This window comes from Littorina saxatilis, linkage group LG17 (genome assembly GCF_037325665.1).
Source record: "Littorina saxatilis isolate snail1 linkage group LG17, US_GU_Lsax_2.0, whole genome shotgun sequence".
Lineage (NCBI taxonomy): Eukaryota > Metazoa > Mollusca > Gastropoda > Littorinimorpha > Littorinidae > Littorina > Littorina saxatilis.
In genome coordinates this window covers 18,088,244-18,106,017 of record NC_090261.1, presented here as the reverse complement: position 1 = coordinate 18,106,017, position 17,774 = coordinate 18,088,244, and the positions used below count along the sequence as shown (strand labels likewise).

Here is a 17,774-nt window from a genome sequence, read left to right as displayed (position 1 = left end):
GGAAGTGGTTGCCGCAAACACCCCTTCCGAGAAGCAGTGTGCAGTAACCTCTGCTGCCAAAGCCAACAAAAGATGTAGCTTAGCCGGAAGTCGGCGAGGAGCTTCCTCCTCTGCATCTGATGCTTCTTCCTCCATATCCTGTTCATCCCCAACAGAAGCGTCATAACGATCATCTGAGGGATGTCCAGCGGAACCGACATCCGGTGAGGCAACTTGAGCCGAAACCGGAAACGGTTGTGAAAAATTTCCGGAAACCGGAAATCCGTGGATGGGACCACCATCCGTCTGTCCAATGCCAGCTGAAAGGCTGGGAAAGGAAGCGGATGTAGCCTGCGAAAGGCTACCGGAAGCCGCAACAGCGGAACCGGAAGCCACAGGCTGATGAATGCCTCCTGCCGACAGCAAAGTGCCACCAGCGGAAGGCAAGCCCCTCCTACCACCGGAAGCCGACCCGACCGAAACGGAGGGAGCGGAACCAGCAGAGGACTGCATAGCATGAGCATTGACCAGCCCCAACAAGTTGGAACCGGAAGATCCTGTAACCTGTCTACCGGAAGCTGCCCCGACCGAAACGGAGGGAGCGGAACCAGCAGACACATGCCCTTCACATCCCATACCCGGGGCCGTAGAGCCGGATTGGATTGTGGAAAACGCCCTTACGATCGGTGTGCAATTCCGCCGAAACGGAAACCGACGTGAAAGGCTTGCGTACTTCGCCAAGAACACCCGGAGGTGCTGATGTCCTAGACTCAGACAAGAATTTGTCAAAAGATGAGTCCGACATTTCCAACACCGTCGTTGGACCTGCGACCACGCCAGCGGACGTGACCGTCGCAGTAGGTTCGGAGCGAACCCGCGCAAGCGAATGAACATTTGCAACACCCGAGGGAAGAGGCAGAGCAGCACGCGAGGCTATTTGCCCTTTCCGACGAGATCAAAACATGCACCTCTGTCTAAAAAGACGATAATATCGCCAGCAATCGGCTTTAGTCAAAGCTAAAACAGCGCTAGGCGCTTGAACTTTCTTGAAAGAAGCCGCAACAGACGAGGTAGGTTTGACAATCGAAACCGAACACAATTCATCATTCGCCGGGTTGAAAACGTAAACAGAAACGTTATCGCTCAGTGAAAATTTTCTGAGTACGAGACGCAGTGGTAGTAGCCACCTTAACTTTAGATTGGTCGCATTTCCTGACTGAGAACTGGAAGAGCAAGCCTGTCTGGTCGAACTCCGAGTTTTCACTCACTCTCTTTATCTTAAGGTTTGTCCGCCATTTTGTATGACAAAACTGAACCAAAACACAAGTTGCAACACGCTCCAAAAGTTAAATCAAACGCGTCTCGGTAATAAAAATGAAAGCTCTCACCCAATACTTGAAGTAGAGATGAAACAACAACAGCGTTACCAAGATTCGATGGTCAGTCACCGCCGTGAAGACCAATAGCTTTAGATCAAAGCCAGAGTACTACAGCACGTCTTGCTCCGTGCGTTGAAGAAAAAGGAATGAGTATTACCGGTATACAGCCTGCGCATGCGCGGGGCACCGGTAGGGGAGATAACCACCACGGACCGTGCCTTATATGGCATGTGGTTTTTGTTTTAGAGTTATGTTACCATGTAAGAGTGCTTCAATGTCTTAGCAACCAAACGAAGTTATTGCTATCTATGTGAGTTGAGTAAGAATATGTAATTTAATACCAAAATTAAACTTGGAGAATACATGGAATAATTTAGTTTACTGGGTAGTTATTGAAGTGACTTATAAAAATGAATGAAAAAATTGTAAATACTAATATTGGATATAGACTGCCGTTGCTATGGAAACTGGCATTAACAGCGCCATATTGGATTTCTAGAAAACGGTTTTACAGCAACAACATACATCAGAAATTCATAATATTTGGCACAAGGATACACATGTATTATATCTACAATCATACAGAACGATTTTTTGACAAAAGACTACAGTTGAATTTAAATTAATTTTTGTAATGAATATGCGGTAAGAAATTCATTAATCCTTATTACACAAAATAATTAAAATTCAACTGAAGTTCTTTGTCAAAAAATTGTTCTATATGATTGTAGATATTGTACATGTGTATCTTTGTGCCAAATATTATGAATTTCTGATATATGATATAGCTGTAAAACCGTTTCCTAGAAATCCAATATAACGGCTGTTTCCATAGCAACGGCAGTCTATGTCGATTAGTACAGCAGACTTCCACTAACTCGCGGTCCACTAAATCGCGAATTCGGCTATATCGCGGAAACCGAAAAAAACAGGACCGACCTTTAAAAAAAAAAAAAAAAAATTAGTAACATAAAGGCCAAAAAATAGTACAGATCATGAAAAAAAAGTTCTATCATAACTACACTATCTCTCTCTGGGTCCGATGGCCTTTCATCATGCAGTACATTGTCATTTCATCTTATCAGTCTCTCTCTCTTTCTCTCCCTCAGTCTCTCCAAATAGTGTTCTACGTGTGTGTGTGTTTTCAGGTTGTGTACATTACGGGTTGATCGAGACCTGCGAACAAAAGAAAAACAAACCTTTCACGCGCACGTGCCCCACTCAGTCAAGAACTTTCATGCCACGATCGGTATCGTCAAATTGGCCACGTGCCTATAGAGGTTAAGTGTCTGACCAGTCAGTATGGCCAGTTGAACACTCGAGTCCAGCTAATTGCGATCTCTGCTAGACGGTCCGGGTGGCCACAGGCGCCAATCAAGTGCTTAAACTGCGCTTCAGTCTTCTGCAATCTAGTCAGGCATGCAATTTAACACTCGAGTCCCGCTAATCGCGATCTCAGCTAGACGCCCCGGATTTTCTACATAAAATAATGTGGTAATTCTCCATGGCTTGTGTTCTGTTCATTGTCAGTTAGTGTGTGTGTGTGCAGCAGTGAGTCGCTATACGCGTACAGTGTACGTCTGTGTCTGTCTGTGTCTGATTAGGCCAACAAAAAAAATTTGTCTGTTTCTGGTAACATGGCTAAACAAGAAGAGCAAACGCTCGATCGAGTCACTTTCGCAGTTCTGAATATTATATGAGGCATCAGATGGACAGGAAGAAATTGCTATTCACAACACAATGAGTCACGTTCACATAAAATTTGAGCCCGGTCACTTTTATAGTTTCCGAGAAAAGCCCAACGTTAAGTTGTGTGTTGCCGAACAGAAAAGGCTAGTTATCTCCCTTGTTTTTCTGATAACGTTCGTAAAAGGCTACAGATGTAAATACTTTGATGTAAAGAATAATCCTACAAAGTTTCAATCACATCCGATGAACTTTGTCAAAGATATAAAATGTCTAATTTTTCCTTTGACGCTGACCTGTGACCTTGAAAAAGGTCAAAGGTCAACGAAACCATCGTTAAAGTGTAGAGGTCATTGGAGGTCACGACTAAACAAAATATGAGCCCGATCGCTTTGATAGTTTCCGAGAAAAGTCCAACGTTAAGGTGGTGTCTACGGACGGCCGGCCGGACGGCCGGCCGGCCGGACAGACTAACACTGACCGATTACATAGAGTCACTTTTTCTCAAGTGACTCAAAAAAATAGGGTCGGTAGGTCGGGATTTTTTTTATTTTTTATTTTTTTTATTTTTTTTTAAACCCCAAATGTAGACCAATAAAACTAACTTTAAAAATCGCGCAAAGAGACTGGATTCACTATACATAGAGACAAGACACTCAACACATTTACAAATCGTCAGCGGACTTTCGTTTTCACACGTTTTTGTTGTTCATTTTCTCACCCTGTCCTTTACCACCAAAAAAAAAATAAAAAAATTTGAGTTTGGAAAAAAAAAGTTTAGGGTCGGCGCCGAAATTTAGGGTCGGTCGGGTGACCAGAAACAGACAATTTTTTTTTTTGGCCTTAACTAGTAAGTTTGTGACGACATATGAGTCGGAGAAAAAAGAAAAGAAATCGTCATCTGCTGATAAAAGAAAACGTGTCATCGCAGTTAATCTTTTGAGAACTTAGTTGCCAACAGAAGCGTCACACTTGCGAGAAACGCAGTAACACATACACATGAACATTGTAGCACAACCACATGCCAGGCGTGCGTGCGCACGCGCACACACACACACGCATGCACATACACACATGCACGCACACACACACATGCACTAACACGGCAAACGCACACACGCTCACAGGCTTTTTGTGACCAACAAGGGAAATAACCGCGTTTTTCTCTGACTTAGAAGAGAACGCGGTTTCTTCCCTTTAATTGGACCCCAAACTGCATCGCGAATCGGATATATCGTTATCAAAAATCTTTGGACCCCAAAGACCGCGAGTTAGTGGAAGTCTGCTGTATTCACAATTTTTTCATTTATTTTTATGTCACTTCAATAATTACCCAGAAAACCAGGTTATTCCATATATTCTCCAAATTCCATTTTACTGCTGCACATTGCCATAGTGTTGACATAAACACAGACCATGACAACAATGAGAGGAAAAAAGTGTTCAACAAACACATATATATATATATTATAAAAATGCATAAATCTAAAGAGACGGACTTACTGAAAAGAGTTTGGATGAGTCCATGATGATACTGGTTCTATGTCCTTCCATTTCTTGTCATCAACAAAGCTCAGCAGATCACTCTCTTTGCGAGGCCCAGTGTAGGTCCTGAACTCACCATCCTTTATACTGAACACACAAACACAGGCACATTATATCACCAAAGCAACGCAAGTCCTTCAATAATGGAACTAGTTACAACTGGACAGGGCAACTTAACAGAAAACATCCTGAACATGCTTTTTTGTGTTTCAATCTATAGCAATGGCTCCTATTTATAACCACTCCCAATCAAAACAGAACAAGATACTTACTGAAGGACTGTTGGTAGAGAGGTGACAAGGAATCGTCCACTAAGACCTGCAAGAAAGATACACAATACAATGATACACAAACCTGTGAGAACACTAGCTATCACCACATACACACACACACACATAATAGACCTTTTTCACTTAAATTTTGGCGCATGCGCTGTGAAGTTTATTGTCAGATCTACCGGAACTAGGGGGCAAAAGGAAAAATCGACAACGAGGCTTGGTGCAAAGTCAAGTGCGGAGACGACGAGGCAAACTGTTGTGTTTGCAACTGCAAGTGCAACAGTGGAATGAAGAAAGAGAAATACGGTGGACAGAATTTGTCATTGTATGGCTTTCCGATGGGTGCAAGTGCGAAGGCGTAACAGCGAAGGACGCGATGGGTGCAAGCAATCCGACGACAGGGGTTTGTCATGCCATTGAAAAGTCTGCTTGAGTCACTTCGTGTCTGGCAATGGCACGGCTATCAGCGATGCCAACTACGTTGACTTCGTACCCACCCTTAATCTTGGATTTCCCCCTCCCCACTCTCTACCTCTCTCTCTCTCTCGCATGATACCGTATATACATACACGGATGTTTTTCTGTGTGTGAGTTTGTGTGTACGATACCGTGTGTACGTATGCGTTTGTGCGTGTGTGTGCGTGTGTGTGTGCGGTGTGTGTGTGTGTGTGTGTGTGTGTGTAATGAAGAGAGAGAGAGAGAGAAAGAGAGCGAGCGGTAATTGAATTTGGCTTTTACCGAATGAAAACTATTGTCTAAAACAGTGCATTAAGAACTAAAACCAACCAACCATAAAATAAAAAGCACCCTCCATCCCTCTCTCTCCCTCTCTCTCTGTTAACTGTCTCTCTCTTCCGCTTTCTCGCGCTTTTTCTGTCTGTCAATCCCCCCCCTCTCTCTCCCCCTCTCATTTCATAAAAGAATTTGGGAGAAAAGAAAAGGTTTCAATATCCTCGGTTATACCTTGTGTCAATATTTCCATTTACAAATATATGCAATAACACTGTCTTACAATTAGTCAAAAACAAAGCCCTTTTTTTCTAAAAAGATCAAAATCCGAAAGAAACAACTGAAAATCATGCAGAGACTTTCTTCCGAAAATTACAAATCTCTGGCAAATTGAAAGGAACAACAAAATATTCCTTCAGAGAGAGCGAGAGAGAGAGAGAGAGAGAGAGAGAGAGAGAGAGAGAGAGAGAGAGAGAGAGAGAGAGAGAGAGAGAGAGAGAGAGAGCAGGGCCGGACCAGTACGTTTTTTTTTGGGGGGGGGCTAAAATGTTGAAGCGGGGGGCGAAGCCCCCGTGGTGGTATGGGGGCAAAGCCCCCATAAGCTGAAGAAATTTTAACATTTATACATGAAAAATTATCCTATTCTTGCACAAAAAAGTCATTTAAATAATGAAATAGCACCACCAGAAATTTAACATCTCTCTCTCTCTCTCTTTTTTTTTTGGGGGGGGGCTAAAGCCCCCAAAGCCCCCCCCCCTCTCGTCCGGCCCTGGAGAGAGAGAGAACTCAGAACTCAGAATGGTTTATTATTAAGGCCACAGAGAGAGAGAGAGAGAGAGAGAGAGAGAGAGAGAGAGAGAGAGAGAGAGAGAGAGAGAGAGAGAGAGAGAGTGAGTGAGCGAGTGAGCAAGAGAGAGAGATAGAGAGAGATAGAGTCACACACACACATACACACACACACACACACACACACACACACAGGCACACACACACACATACACACACTGAAACAGACAGACACACACACACACACGCACACACATACATACACAGACATACATATACACACACAAACCACGAGTGAGAGCGAGAGACTGAAAAAATGAGAAAGAGAGAGTTGTCAGGAAGTAGTGGTATTGACACGTAGCGATAATGACACGTCGCGCTAAAAGATGTAGTGCTGTTGACACATAGTGATAATGAACGAATGATAGCGACTCATCGACAAATTATTTGCAGCACTAATCAACGTAGCGATAGCGGCACGTAGCACAAATGACACGTAGCACAAATGACACGTAGCGCTAGCGATACGCACCCTCGCTTATGCAGGGGAAGTTCACCAAGTCTTTCGTCCATATACCACCAATAGCCGTTTCAAACCATACCTTCGTGCATGTCCTTGACTTTTTGTTCATGATTTTGAACAAGATAATCCGTTTTCTTGCAGAATTTCTCAAAGTAATCCTCTGGCAAAGTAATCTTCGAGCATCGAAAGTGAAAGAGGTATTTCAGGCCAGGCACCTATTGCCCCCTAGTTCCGGTTATCAGAGAGAGGCTGCCGTGCCCTAAAATCTGATTGGTCGAAACGCTGGGGGCAAAAGTTATACGAAAAAGGTCTATTATATATATACTAGATGAATACCCGGCTTTGCTGGGAAGAAGTAGAGCCGACCCGGATTCGCCGGGTACCCGGCTTTTCCGGGTGTACGCCGGCTTTGCCGGCGCACCATACGCGATTGACGCCACACGAAGGAAGGGAGATAAATGCGCAAAACACTGGAGAAGATAAGGAAGAGTTACTGGGAATGGATGTACAGAAAAACTAAAATCGGTTCAGCGCTGTGCGCTGAGAGCACGTGTTGAAAATTTTCATCGACCAGATTGTGTCCGGGGTCTACCTGAATATGCCCACCAAATTTGAAGCAGATCCATCGAGAACTTTGGCCGTGCATCGCGAACACACAGACAGACAGACAGACAGACAGACAGACAGACACAAGCCGTATATAGATATAGATATATATATCTAACACATTTTTTTTAGTTCGCCGACTTTGCTCAGAACTAAGTTAAGTTAACAAGGTAAGCTTAAAGTGCATCTAAACCCCATTTTTCAACCCAAAACCCTTATTACCAACGCAACCATACACCCAGATGCATTCCATTCCCACCCCTTCAAAGGCCCGAAGATGCGAGGAGCAGACGCAGCGAGTGGGAAAAGTCCGTAAAAGCTCGCACCTGCCAGCCTTCAGCTGAAACAAGACGATGATGCTAAAAATAGAAACGTCGGCAGATGACGTAGAGATGGGAATGGGAGTGGGAGCGGAAGCAGCGCCCTCTCCATGGATCTAGATCTAACTTTCTGCAAACACGAGTCAGCATGAGTAGATCGTTTCTGCGTCGTTTACGGTTGCAATACTATCCATGCAAACATGCCGGGAATAAGTAAGCTTACTCACGGGTTCCCTCAAGTCTTTCACAGAAGGAAAGCTTGGATTGACTTTGTGGAAACAGTTTATTCACAACCAAAAGACCATCGAGTGGACACCATTTTGCAGATGATGCATTTGCAGAACAGTTCACAGCTCCCTTGTTCGAATCCGAACTCGGTTATCGTCCGAGTCGGAGGTTGTTGGAGGATTCTGTCCCGTCAGGGATCCCACTAACGTTTATCAATGTAAAGAAGAATTTTAATGCTGCATAAAAGACAGTTGAGACGGCTGACGAAGAAGTGTCGAACCGGAGAAAGACTCAAAGTCGACGGAAAAGAAAAGTGATGAAGGCAAGTGATCGTTATGTTTCTGTTGGCGGTGCATGATTAAATTTAACGGCAGACGTAGTGCGTTGCATCTCCATCGTTTATGTAAGGTATGTGTGTCCGTGTGAATATGTGTAGGAGGGAGACTGAGACTCAAAAATTCTAATTTCTCTCTCTGTCTTGCCAATAAAATAATAACAAGAGATACACACAGAAAGACACACACACACACACAAACAGACACACACAACCACACCCATAGACATGCATATACACTTTCTTTGATCCAGAATCACAGAGACAGACGGACAGACACATACACCACACATACGCATAGACATGCACATACACTTTGATCCAGATTGACACATAGACGGACGGACACACACACACACACACTCACACGCAAACAGTCACATTCACATATACACACACACACAATCACACTCAAAACACATATGAACACACATCATACCTCCAGCAGATTTTTTTTACAATGTAGAAATATCTAGGTCATTGATTGTTAGATTCATTCCTGTAAAATCTCCCAAATGTAACAAACAAATACATGTACTGTATATGTAGTTGAAACAAATGTCTTGTGCAAGAGAGATCAAGGGAGATAATTTTGATGCAATTGTTAATGACATTGCATAGTGATATCCTTTACACAAAAAATTTGATAATAAAGAATTGAGATCTCTACACAATTTATCTTCCTTGTTTTATGTATGACATTGAGTTATAGTTAAAATTGTATTCTCGGAATTGTTCAAAAATAAATTTGAAGGGAGGCAACTAATAGATGAACAAACAATATTACAATTTACACATTCAGTTATGCTTTTTTTGGGATAAGATCTATCAATGAGAATTATACAATAAATACACATGGAGGGGGGGGGGGGGGTGCAGAGTGATTTTGAATGAGGTATCTGCCTAATATTTAGTAAAGCGTGGAATTATGACTGAGAGTCATTAATTCAGTGCATTTAAATTTGTATCCTGTTTTCAGGCTGTTCCTTATTGCCACTCTGCATTACAATGAAAATGGGGACAGGGGTGATGCGCTTGATGAGGAAGGAAATCCGACGTTGTCCATCACATTCCTAAAAGGAAAGAAAGGAGAGTACAGTGTGAGGAAGTGCAAAGGGCCGGCCACGAGCTTATGGTAAGTTACATGCAGGGTAATTACTGACTGCTGGTTTTTAGCACACACACACAAAAATAAAAATCCTCTTCTTTTCTTATACTCCAGAATTCTGGCAATTTACCCAAACACACACTCACACACACAACTGAAGAGGGAAAAGACAGAGAGAGAAATATTACATTTAAAGGATTAACAGATTTTGTTCAGTTGGGTATTCGCTAGAACTGCTGCATTCTTCCTAAAATGCATTTCTGCAAGCATAAAAGCTGTACTTGGTTCCGTGCTAATAATGCCTTTTCACGACTATCTCATCCTGAGCTATCCACTGTTACATTTACAGGTCACGTGTCAAGATTGCTTCAACGTCTGTTTGAGAAGCTGACAAAGGATCCAGGTGCCTTTGAAGCTTCCTTCCCAGAGGAATTTTGTGACAAACCTGACTTTTGTGCCGCTGCATATCACCACCCCCCCCCCCCCCCCAATACCGATAAGAAGCTGCAGCACCATACAGTACAAGATAACCAAACTGATCCCACTTTTCCCCGCTGATGTTGACACCAACGACAATACTGAACAAAATGCACTTGCAAGGAATTACAGATTTTACTCTTTTATTTCATAAGTGATGCATTAGATTATAAATACATTTTCATGTTACCATTTTCATTCAAGCTCAGACCACTCAAAACCTCTGTAGTACATCAGACGGAAATGCATATCTGAAGGTACTCCACATGAAGGTAAAGGTATCCTGATTTTCCTCCCGAGCACACCATGGCACCACCTCACAAGCTGTCAGAATCCTATGTAGCGGTACTTCCTGAAAAATAATCACAAAATCTGTGACATAAGTGTGTGTTGCATAGACCGACAGGGTGTTCCTACAAAAGGTGTGGAAAGTGGGGGGAAGAACACTTATTTTTCGTGAATTGATAGAATGGCTTGTTTCATGGCTGGATGGATGGGTGTGTGTGTGTGTGTGTGTGTGTGTGTGTGTGTGTGTGTGTGTGTGTGTGTGTGTGTGTGTGTGTGTGTGTGTGACAGTATGACAAGATCCATGTAAATCTTTCATTTTACCTAGTTAATTATATTTAAAATGTACTTTCCAAAATGTGTTTCTTTCCAGCATTATGTTGATCTTGTTTCACACAAAGTGTATAAACTATGAATCTATTATTCACTTCTGGACTTCAGTGTGGAGAGATCCGAGGATAACAAAATAATATTTACTGGTTTGTATATATATTATATGCATCATACCATGTCAAACACATCACAATATAGACGCGTGATCGACAAGAGGAAATACTATGTGTGCACTTGTATGTCTTATCTTTTAATTTAATGGTTTTTTTTTTTAATGGACCAACTTTCAACTTTGTGAGAAGAAAAAATTTTTAAGACATGAAAAACAAGGATTGCTTTAACTCTAAGTGTCCTATAAGACTTTGAAGCTTTCTCTTCCCTGATCCTGTTATTTTCTGACTAAATTGTGTGAAACAGAGGTGGTTCAGTAAATAAATCATTTCTTTTTTGTTTGTGAATGGTTTTAATCCAATTTTTTTTTAGATGTTCAAATATGAATGCTGATTATGTTAATTGGAAGTTTAGACATTTTTGAAGATTAACCTTAGTTGTAAAAAGCCGTTAAGTGTATTAATTACAGGTGACAGTTTAAAAATAGAATCAAAACCAAACCCAGGTGTTTCATTCTTTGTATTCATGACAAACAAACAGAACATTCCATTGTTTATGTAAACCTGCACTTTTACTCACTTGTTTCAACTGTCACATATCAACTGTCACATGTCAACTGTCACCCTAAAAAAAAAAAAAAAAAAAAAATAATAAAAAAAAAAAACACACACACGCACACACACGACAGTGTTTATGCACTTTTTTTTTTCCACTTGTTTCAACTGTCACATATCAACTGTCACATTCAAAAAAAAAAACAAAAAAAAAACAAACACACACCACACACACACACACACAACAGTGTTTATGTGTAAACCTGCACTTCTACTGACTTGTTTTAACTGACTTGTTTTAACTGTCAAATATCAACTGTCAAATATCAACTGTCACATTCATAAAAAAAAAAATTTAAAAAAAAAAAAAAACACACACACACACACACACACACGACAGTGTTTATGCACTTTTTTTTCTCACTTGTTTCAACTGTCACATATCAACTGTCACATTAAAAAACAAAAACAAAAAAAAACAAAAAAACACACACACACACACACAACAGTGTTTATGTGTAAACCTGCACTTCTACTGACTTGTTTTAACTGTCAAATATCAACTGTCAAATATCAACTGTCACATTCATAAAAACAAGAAGGGCAAAGCCCATACGACTCACATGCTTTACACATTTTTCCTACCAAAATACATGTGACCTTGACCCAAGGTCAAGGTCATCCAAGGTCATGCAACACAAAGCTGTTAATTCAAGACATAGGAAGTACAATGGTGCTTATTGGCTCTTTCTACCATGAGATATGGTCACTTTTAGTGGTTCACTACCTTATTTTGGTCACATTTCATAAGGGTCAAAGTGACCTTGACCTTGATCATATGTGACCGAATGTGTCTCATGATGAAAGCATAACATGTGCCCCACATAATTTTTAAGTTTGAAACAGTTATCTTCCATAGTTCAGGGTCAAGGTCACTTCAAAATATGTATACAATCCAACTTTGAAGAGCTCCTGTGACCTTGACCTTGAAGCAAGGTAAACCAAACTGGTATCAAAAGATGGGGCTTACTTTGCCCTATATGTCATATATAGGTGAGGTATTCAATCTCAAAAACTTCAGAGAAAATGGGAAAAATGTGAAAAATAGCTGTTTTTTAGGCAACATTTATGGCCCCTGCGACCTTGACCTTGAAGCAAGGTCAAGATGCTATGTATGTTTTTTGGGGCCTTGTCATCATACACCATCTTGCCAAATTTGGTACTGATAGACTGAATAGTGTCCAAGAAATATCCAACGTTAAAGTTTTCCGGACGGACGTCCGGACGGACGGACGGACGACTCGGGTGAGTACATAGACTCACTTTTGCTTCGCATGTGAGTCAAAAAACCACACACACACACACACACACACAACAGTGTTTATGTAAACCTGCACTTCTACTGACTTCTTTCAACTGTCACATATATTGTAAGCCTTTTCGCATGGACGCTTTGTTATTTGCTTTTAAAATTTTGTCAGGATTTTAGGCGCAAGCGGGCGTCAGATGTTGATTACGAAAATGCTCCAAAGTTTGCGAATTCTCCAGGTTTTTGTTGTGCTTGCCAGTTGCAATTTCCTTTGCAATCTGTTTATTACACACAACATTTAGAAAAGTGAAGACGAACAAAGATAAAATTTCATGCAAAAGATAGTTAGACAAGAGAGAATTTTTACAACACCAGAGTGAGACGAGTGAGAACTTTGGACAATGCACATAAGGACGGGGTAGCCCACACCAGTTTAACATTTTAACTCAACGTTTATTTAGTTGTTTTTTTTGTTTGTTCCGCCAACTTGTCCAGTTACAAAAGGGAAATAAAATAAAGATAAGAAAATAAATCAGCATTTCAAATATCAACTGTCACATTAAAAAAATAAAAAATAAAAAAAACACCAACACACACACACACACACAACCACAACAGTGTTTATGTAAACATGGGGGAGAACTTTTTGAGAACAGTTTCTGAGAAAAAATATCCTCAAGTGAGACAGTTCGCATTGACTTTCTCTCGCAATGTACACAATCACTCATTGATCAGCATCACCTTCAAAGCTACAGGCAAATCCAGCTAACTCACAAACGGTTAAGTCAAAAATTCGCTTAGCACACAAAGAAATTCTGGTCCGGAATTATCCCTCTTTATCTATGTATACAAAGTACCCTGAGCTCGAAATGGGATTTCTCTTACGTAAGTCGAAAGACGGATAGCACACAACAGAAAGTCAGTCCCAAAGACAAAGTTTACTCTATATTTACTACAGCAACTCGAAACACGAAACTTGGCGTCTCACACTAGCGCATTGTGTAACCTTATTCCCTTCTTCTCTACACGGACGCCACACCGACTGGTCAGTCGGCACGCAATAAAGTATGAACTGAAGTTAGGAGGGGGCGAGGAGTAAGGAGGGGGCGAGGAGTAAGGAGAATTATCCAACTCCAAGAAAACACTCTGAAAAAGGTGGGGAAGTGGTGACAAGGCAGTGAACGCACTCACCATGCACTGACATCATACGAAAGCAGCCACACAAACACAGCACAGAGGCAGAGGCAGGTGTGCAGATGCTTTGTGAGAATAAGCGTTGAAAACCAGTTTGAATAAAAAAAAAAACAGCAGATGGAGCCGCATGTCATAATCATTCTTCTTGTCTGGCTTTATTGACTGCATGCCGATCTTGTGGCAGTGACTTTTCACTCTTCAGTCGGTTTGTGCAAACCGCTCTCACTCACCCTAAGCCCTACAACTGATCTTTGGAAATTGTTTGGAAGAGTACACCTCTCTATTTCTCTCCAATGCTCTTCCTGCTGACTTCAGTGACACCGGACACCCCACTGAGTTTAGCCAGCTACCCCCCACCCCCCCCCCCCCCCTCTCTCTCTCTCTCTCCCCAGCCATGTACTGTTTGGTGCTGTGGCCAGAGAGGTGTCACCGGCTAATTGAGGCCAGCTGCACTGTTCACTCAGAGCAAAACTAGTTGACTGTGTCTAACTTTTGACAAAGCAACACAACTGAAGGGTTCACAGATGTCAATGTCATCGTCGCTGCTACTCAATGGAATGTCCGAAATTCCGGATGAAAAGTCAGATAAATCGGCAGTGTGCACACTTGACACAGAAATGTCACTTTGACCTGAATCTGCTAGGCCTAACACATCAGCAGGGTTGCCGAAGTTCCGAATGTCAGCGCGATCGAATCCATGAAAAGATGATGAAGATAATGAAGATGAACAATCCAAGTCAGCCATTTTGATCCAAACATTCTCTCGCAAAAAACTCAACTAAAATCGGTCAGGAAAAATAGAAAGGGTAAAAAAAAAACTGAAACAAAAATCACCAACTGTCAGCGGTTGTTGACAAACGAGCACCACTCGCGGTTTTCTTCGTGAAGAGCTGTATTTCCGGGTTATTCCCCTTTAGCCTTAGCTACAGGTACGCGCGCGGTTTCAAGCGGATCAGGATCGTCAGCGACAAGCGGAACGGCGCGGTATAGGACATTAAGAGTTAAACCTGCAAATTAAAAAAAATCTTCTGTCACCTTCTTCAGGTGTGTGAATGGATGGGTGTACGGGGTACATTTGTCATGTGGAACAGACCTAAAAGTATCTGCCAACACATCACGATGATGTGACAAGCACATGCTTGGTAAAGAAAGATAGGTGTGTCACTTACTCCTTAAGAGTAGCCTGTAAAAACCCATGCTCCTCCCGGTACTGGTAATATGCCGTCTCCAGCATATCCGTGTTTAGGCAGACGCTTTCAAATGATGGGAGCTGCGTGATGCATGTAATACCAATTTTTTTCGGGAGGTCTGCAAACATAACAGTTTTGTTATTACTTATGGTTAACTATGAAATTAGTGTAAGCTGCTGACCAGTGCTGACAACAAGGAAGTGTCTGTGCTCGCACTCTTGGACCTTTCGGCGGCATTTGACACCATCGACCACGACGTCCTCCTAAAGAGACTACAGTTCACGTTTGGAATTGCCGACAAAGCCTTCCAGTGGTTCGTGTCATATCTCTCCGAACGCTTTCAAAGAGTACAAATAGGTCAAAAAGAATCATCCCCTGTTCCCCTGAAGCACGGAGTACCTCAGGGCTCTGTTCTAGGCCCGGTTCTGTTTACACTATACACACAGGACCTATCTGACGTCATCTCGAGGCATGGCTGCGAACACCACAAGTATGCCGACGACACCCAAATAGAGGATTCTGCTCCCCCCAGTGATTTTCCAAAAGTGGTTAAAAACACTGAGCGCTGCATTGAGTCAGTTAAAGACTGGATGATAGACAATAAACTCAAGCTGAATGACTCAAAAACTGAGGTGATGCTGTCAGGCTCAAGGCATGCTTTAAATCAGATTGACTGTACTTCCCTGACAATAGGCGACACTCAGATTGTCTCCCAAACCGCTGTTAAGGACCTAGGCGTGTACCTGGACTCTGCTCTGACAATGCAAAAACACATTAGTTTTGTTTGTAAATGTGCCTTTTTTGAGTTGCGCAAGATTTCCTCTGTCAGATCATTCCTGACACTCCAAGCCACTGTTCAACTTGTCTCCTCTCTGATCCTGAGTCGACTTGACTACTGCAACTCATTGCTTGCCGGCCTCCCCACTGAAGAACTTGATCGCTTACAGAGAGTCCAGAACAGTGCTGCAAGGCTCATTCTGCAGAAGTCTAAGAAAGACCATGTCACTCCCCTACTTACCACCCTTCACTGGCTTCCTATGAAGTATAGAATCGAGTACAAGCTGGCTCTGTTAGGGTACCGCTGTTTTGAGAAAACACTTCCCCCCTATTTGTCCCATTCCCTCAGTATCTACGAGCCATCCCGTTCTCTCAGATCCTCCTCTGAAAAACTCCTTCGCATCCCCAAAACCAGGACCAAGACCTTTGGTGAAAGAACCTTTAGGTACCAGATTCCGACCGTCTGGAACTCGCTTCCAAGTTCTATCCGTGACTCCAGCAGCCTTTCCTCCTTCAAAACACAACTCAAAACATACCTGTTTCGTAAAGCCTTTGCTTAGCCTGAGTAGACTCTCCACAACTCTATTCTGTTTTGGAACTCTCTACCCTGTATGTGCTTTATGGTCTATTTGTCAATGGTATCTTTGTGTGTGCGCGTGCGTGCATGCGTGTGTGTGTGTGTGTGTGTGTGTGTGTGTGTGCGTGTGTGTGTACTTTTAACATTGTACGCTAAGTTTTTGCTTAGTGCTTGGGTTCTTGGTGTTATGTCTCAGTTAAATGTATGCTTTGTTTGCTTGTTGATTTGTGCTAGTTTATTCTATAATGAATTTGTAAAGCGCCTGGAGCCAATTGATGGGACTCGCGCTATAGAAAAGTTATTTATTATTATTATTATTATTATTAAGAACTAAACTTCTAACAGACATTATGAAGTTAAGGCTTTACAGACTATTTATAGTAATGAATAACCTCTGCATCTATGTTGCAAAATAGTCACATTTTTCCTTTGCTCTTTTCATTGAAAAAAATGTAATTTAACTAATGCCAAGTAAAAAGTAATACATACCTGCCTGGGACAGTTCAGCTTCTTCATAATTTTAGTAGACTCTGTGCAGCAGTTGCATTCCTCCACTTTCTCCATCTCCACACAGACTGTGACACAGTTGGCACATTCAGACCTGAAAGTATCACAAACAATCTTCACTCGTTTCTATCCTTCCGCCGAGTGTTGCGAATGCACACATGTTGGAAGTATTCTTAGATTTCATCAGAAAGAAATAATAACATTAGTTCTAAAAATGTAACTTGCCAACTCAAAATGTAAACACTAGGGACTACCAGATTCGCCTTCGTCAAAAGCTCGTGCGTGTCGATCTTCGTGAGTTTGCTTCTATAAAATGTTTATTCTGGAGGCCTAGTGAATTTTTTGCATATAACCAGGTCATGTCCAAAATAGACACTAGCTCTGGAGACAAACTGAACAAGAAGGGCAAAGCCCATACGACTCACATGCTTGACCTTGACATGACCTTGACCTTCAGGGTCAAGGTCAAATAACTAAACCTAGCAATGACATCATACACTAAGAACTGCTTTACACATTTTTCCTACCAAAATACATGTGACCTTGACCCAAGGTCAAGGTCATCCAAGGTCATGCAACACAAAGCTGTTAATTCAAGACATAGGAAGTACAATGGTGCTTATTGGCTCTTTCTACCATGAGATATGGTCACTTTTAGTGGTTCACTACCTTATTTTGGTCACATTTCATAAGGGTCAAAGTGACCTTGACCTTGATCATATGTGACCAAATGTGTCTCATGATGAAAGCATAACATGTGCCCCACATACTTTTTAAGTTTGAAACAGTTATCTTCCATAGTTAAGGGTCAAGGTCACTTCAAAATATGTATACAATCCAACTTTGAAGAGCTCCTGTGACCTTGACCTTGAAGCAAGGTAAACCAAACTGGTATCAAAAGATGGGGCTTACTTTGCCCTATATATCATATATAGGTGAGGTATTGAATCTCAAAAACT

At 41.9% G+C, this 17,774-nt stretch overlaps 1 protein-coding gene and 1 long non-coding RNA gene across 3 annotated transcripts in view; both read right to left on the bottom strand.

Moving 5' to 3' along the window:
• LOC138952793 (thioredoxin-related transmembrane protein 1-like) overlaps positions 1-17,774 on the bottom strand; it is an 89,174-nt gene that overhangs the window by 34,762 nt on the left and 36,638 nt on the right. For both annotated transcript variants that reach the window (XM_070324533.1, XM_070324534.1), the window contains exons 3-4: positions 4,862-4,907; positions 4,548-4,676 (exon numbers count right to left, since the gene is read on the bottom strand). In XM_070324533.1, coding sequence (XP_070180634.1) covers positions 4,548-4,676; positions 4,862-4,907 — 175 coding nt within the window. The remainder of the gene's footprint in view (positions 1-4,547; positions 4,677-4,861; positions 4,908-17,774) is intronic.
• Positions 9,684-17,593, bottom strand: LOC138952801 (uncharacterized). Its single transcript, XR_011451422.1, has 3 exons — positions 16,798-17,593; positions 14,934-15,072; positions 9,684-10,330 (listed from the first exon to the last, which is right to left on the bottom strand). It is a non-coding gene; the product is annotated as an uncharacterized lncRNA (long non-coding RNA).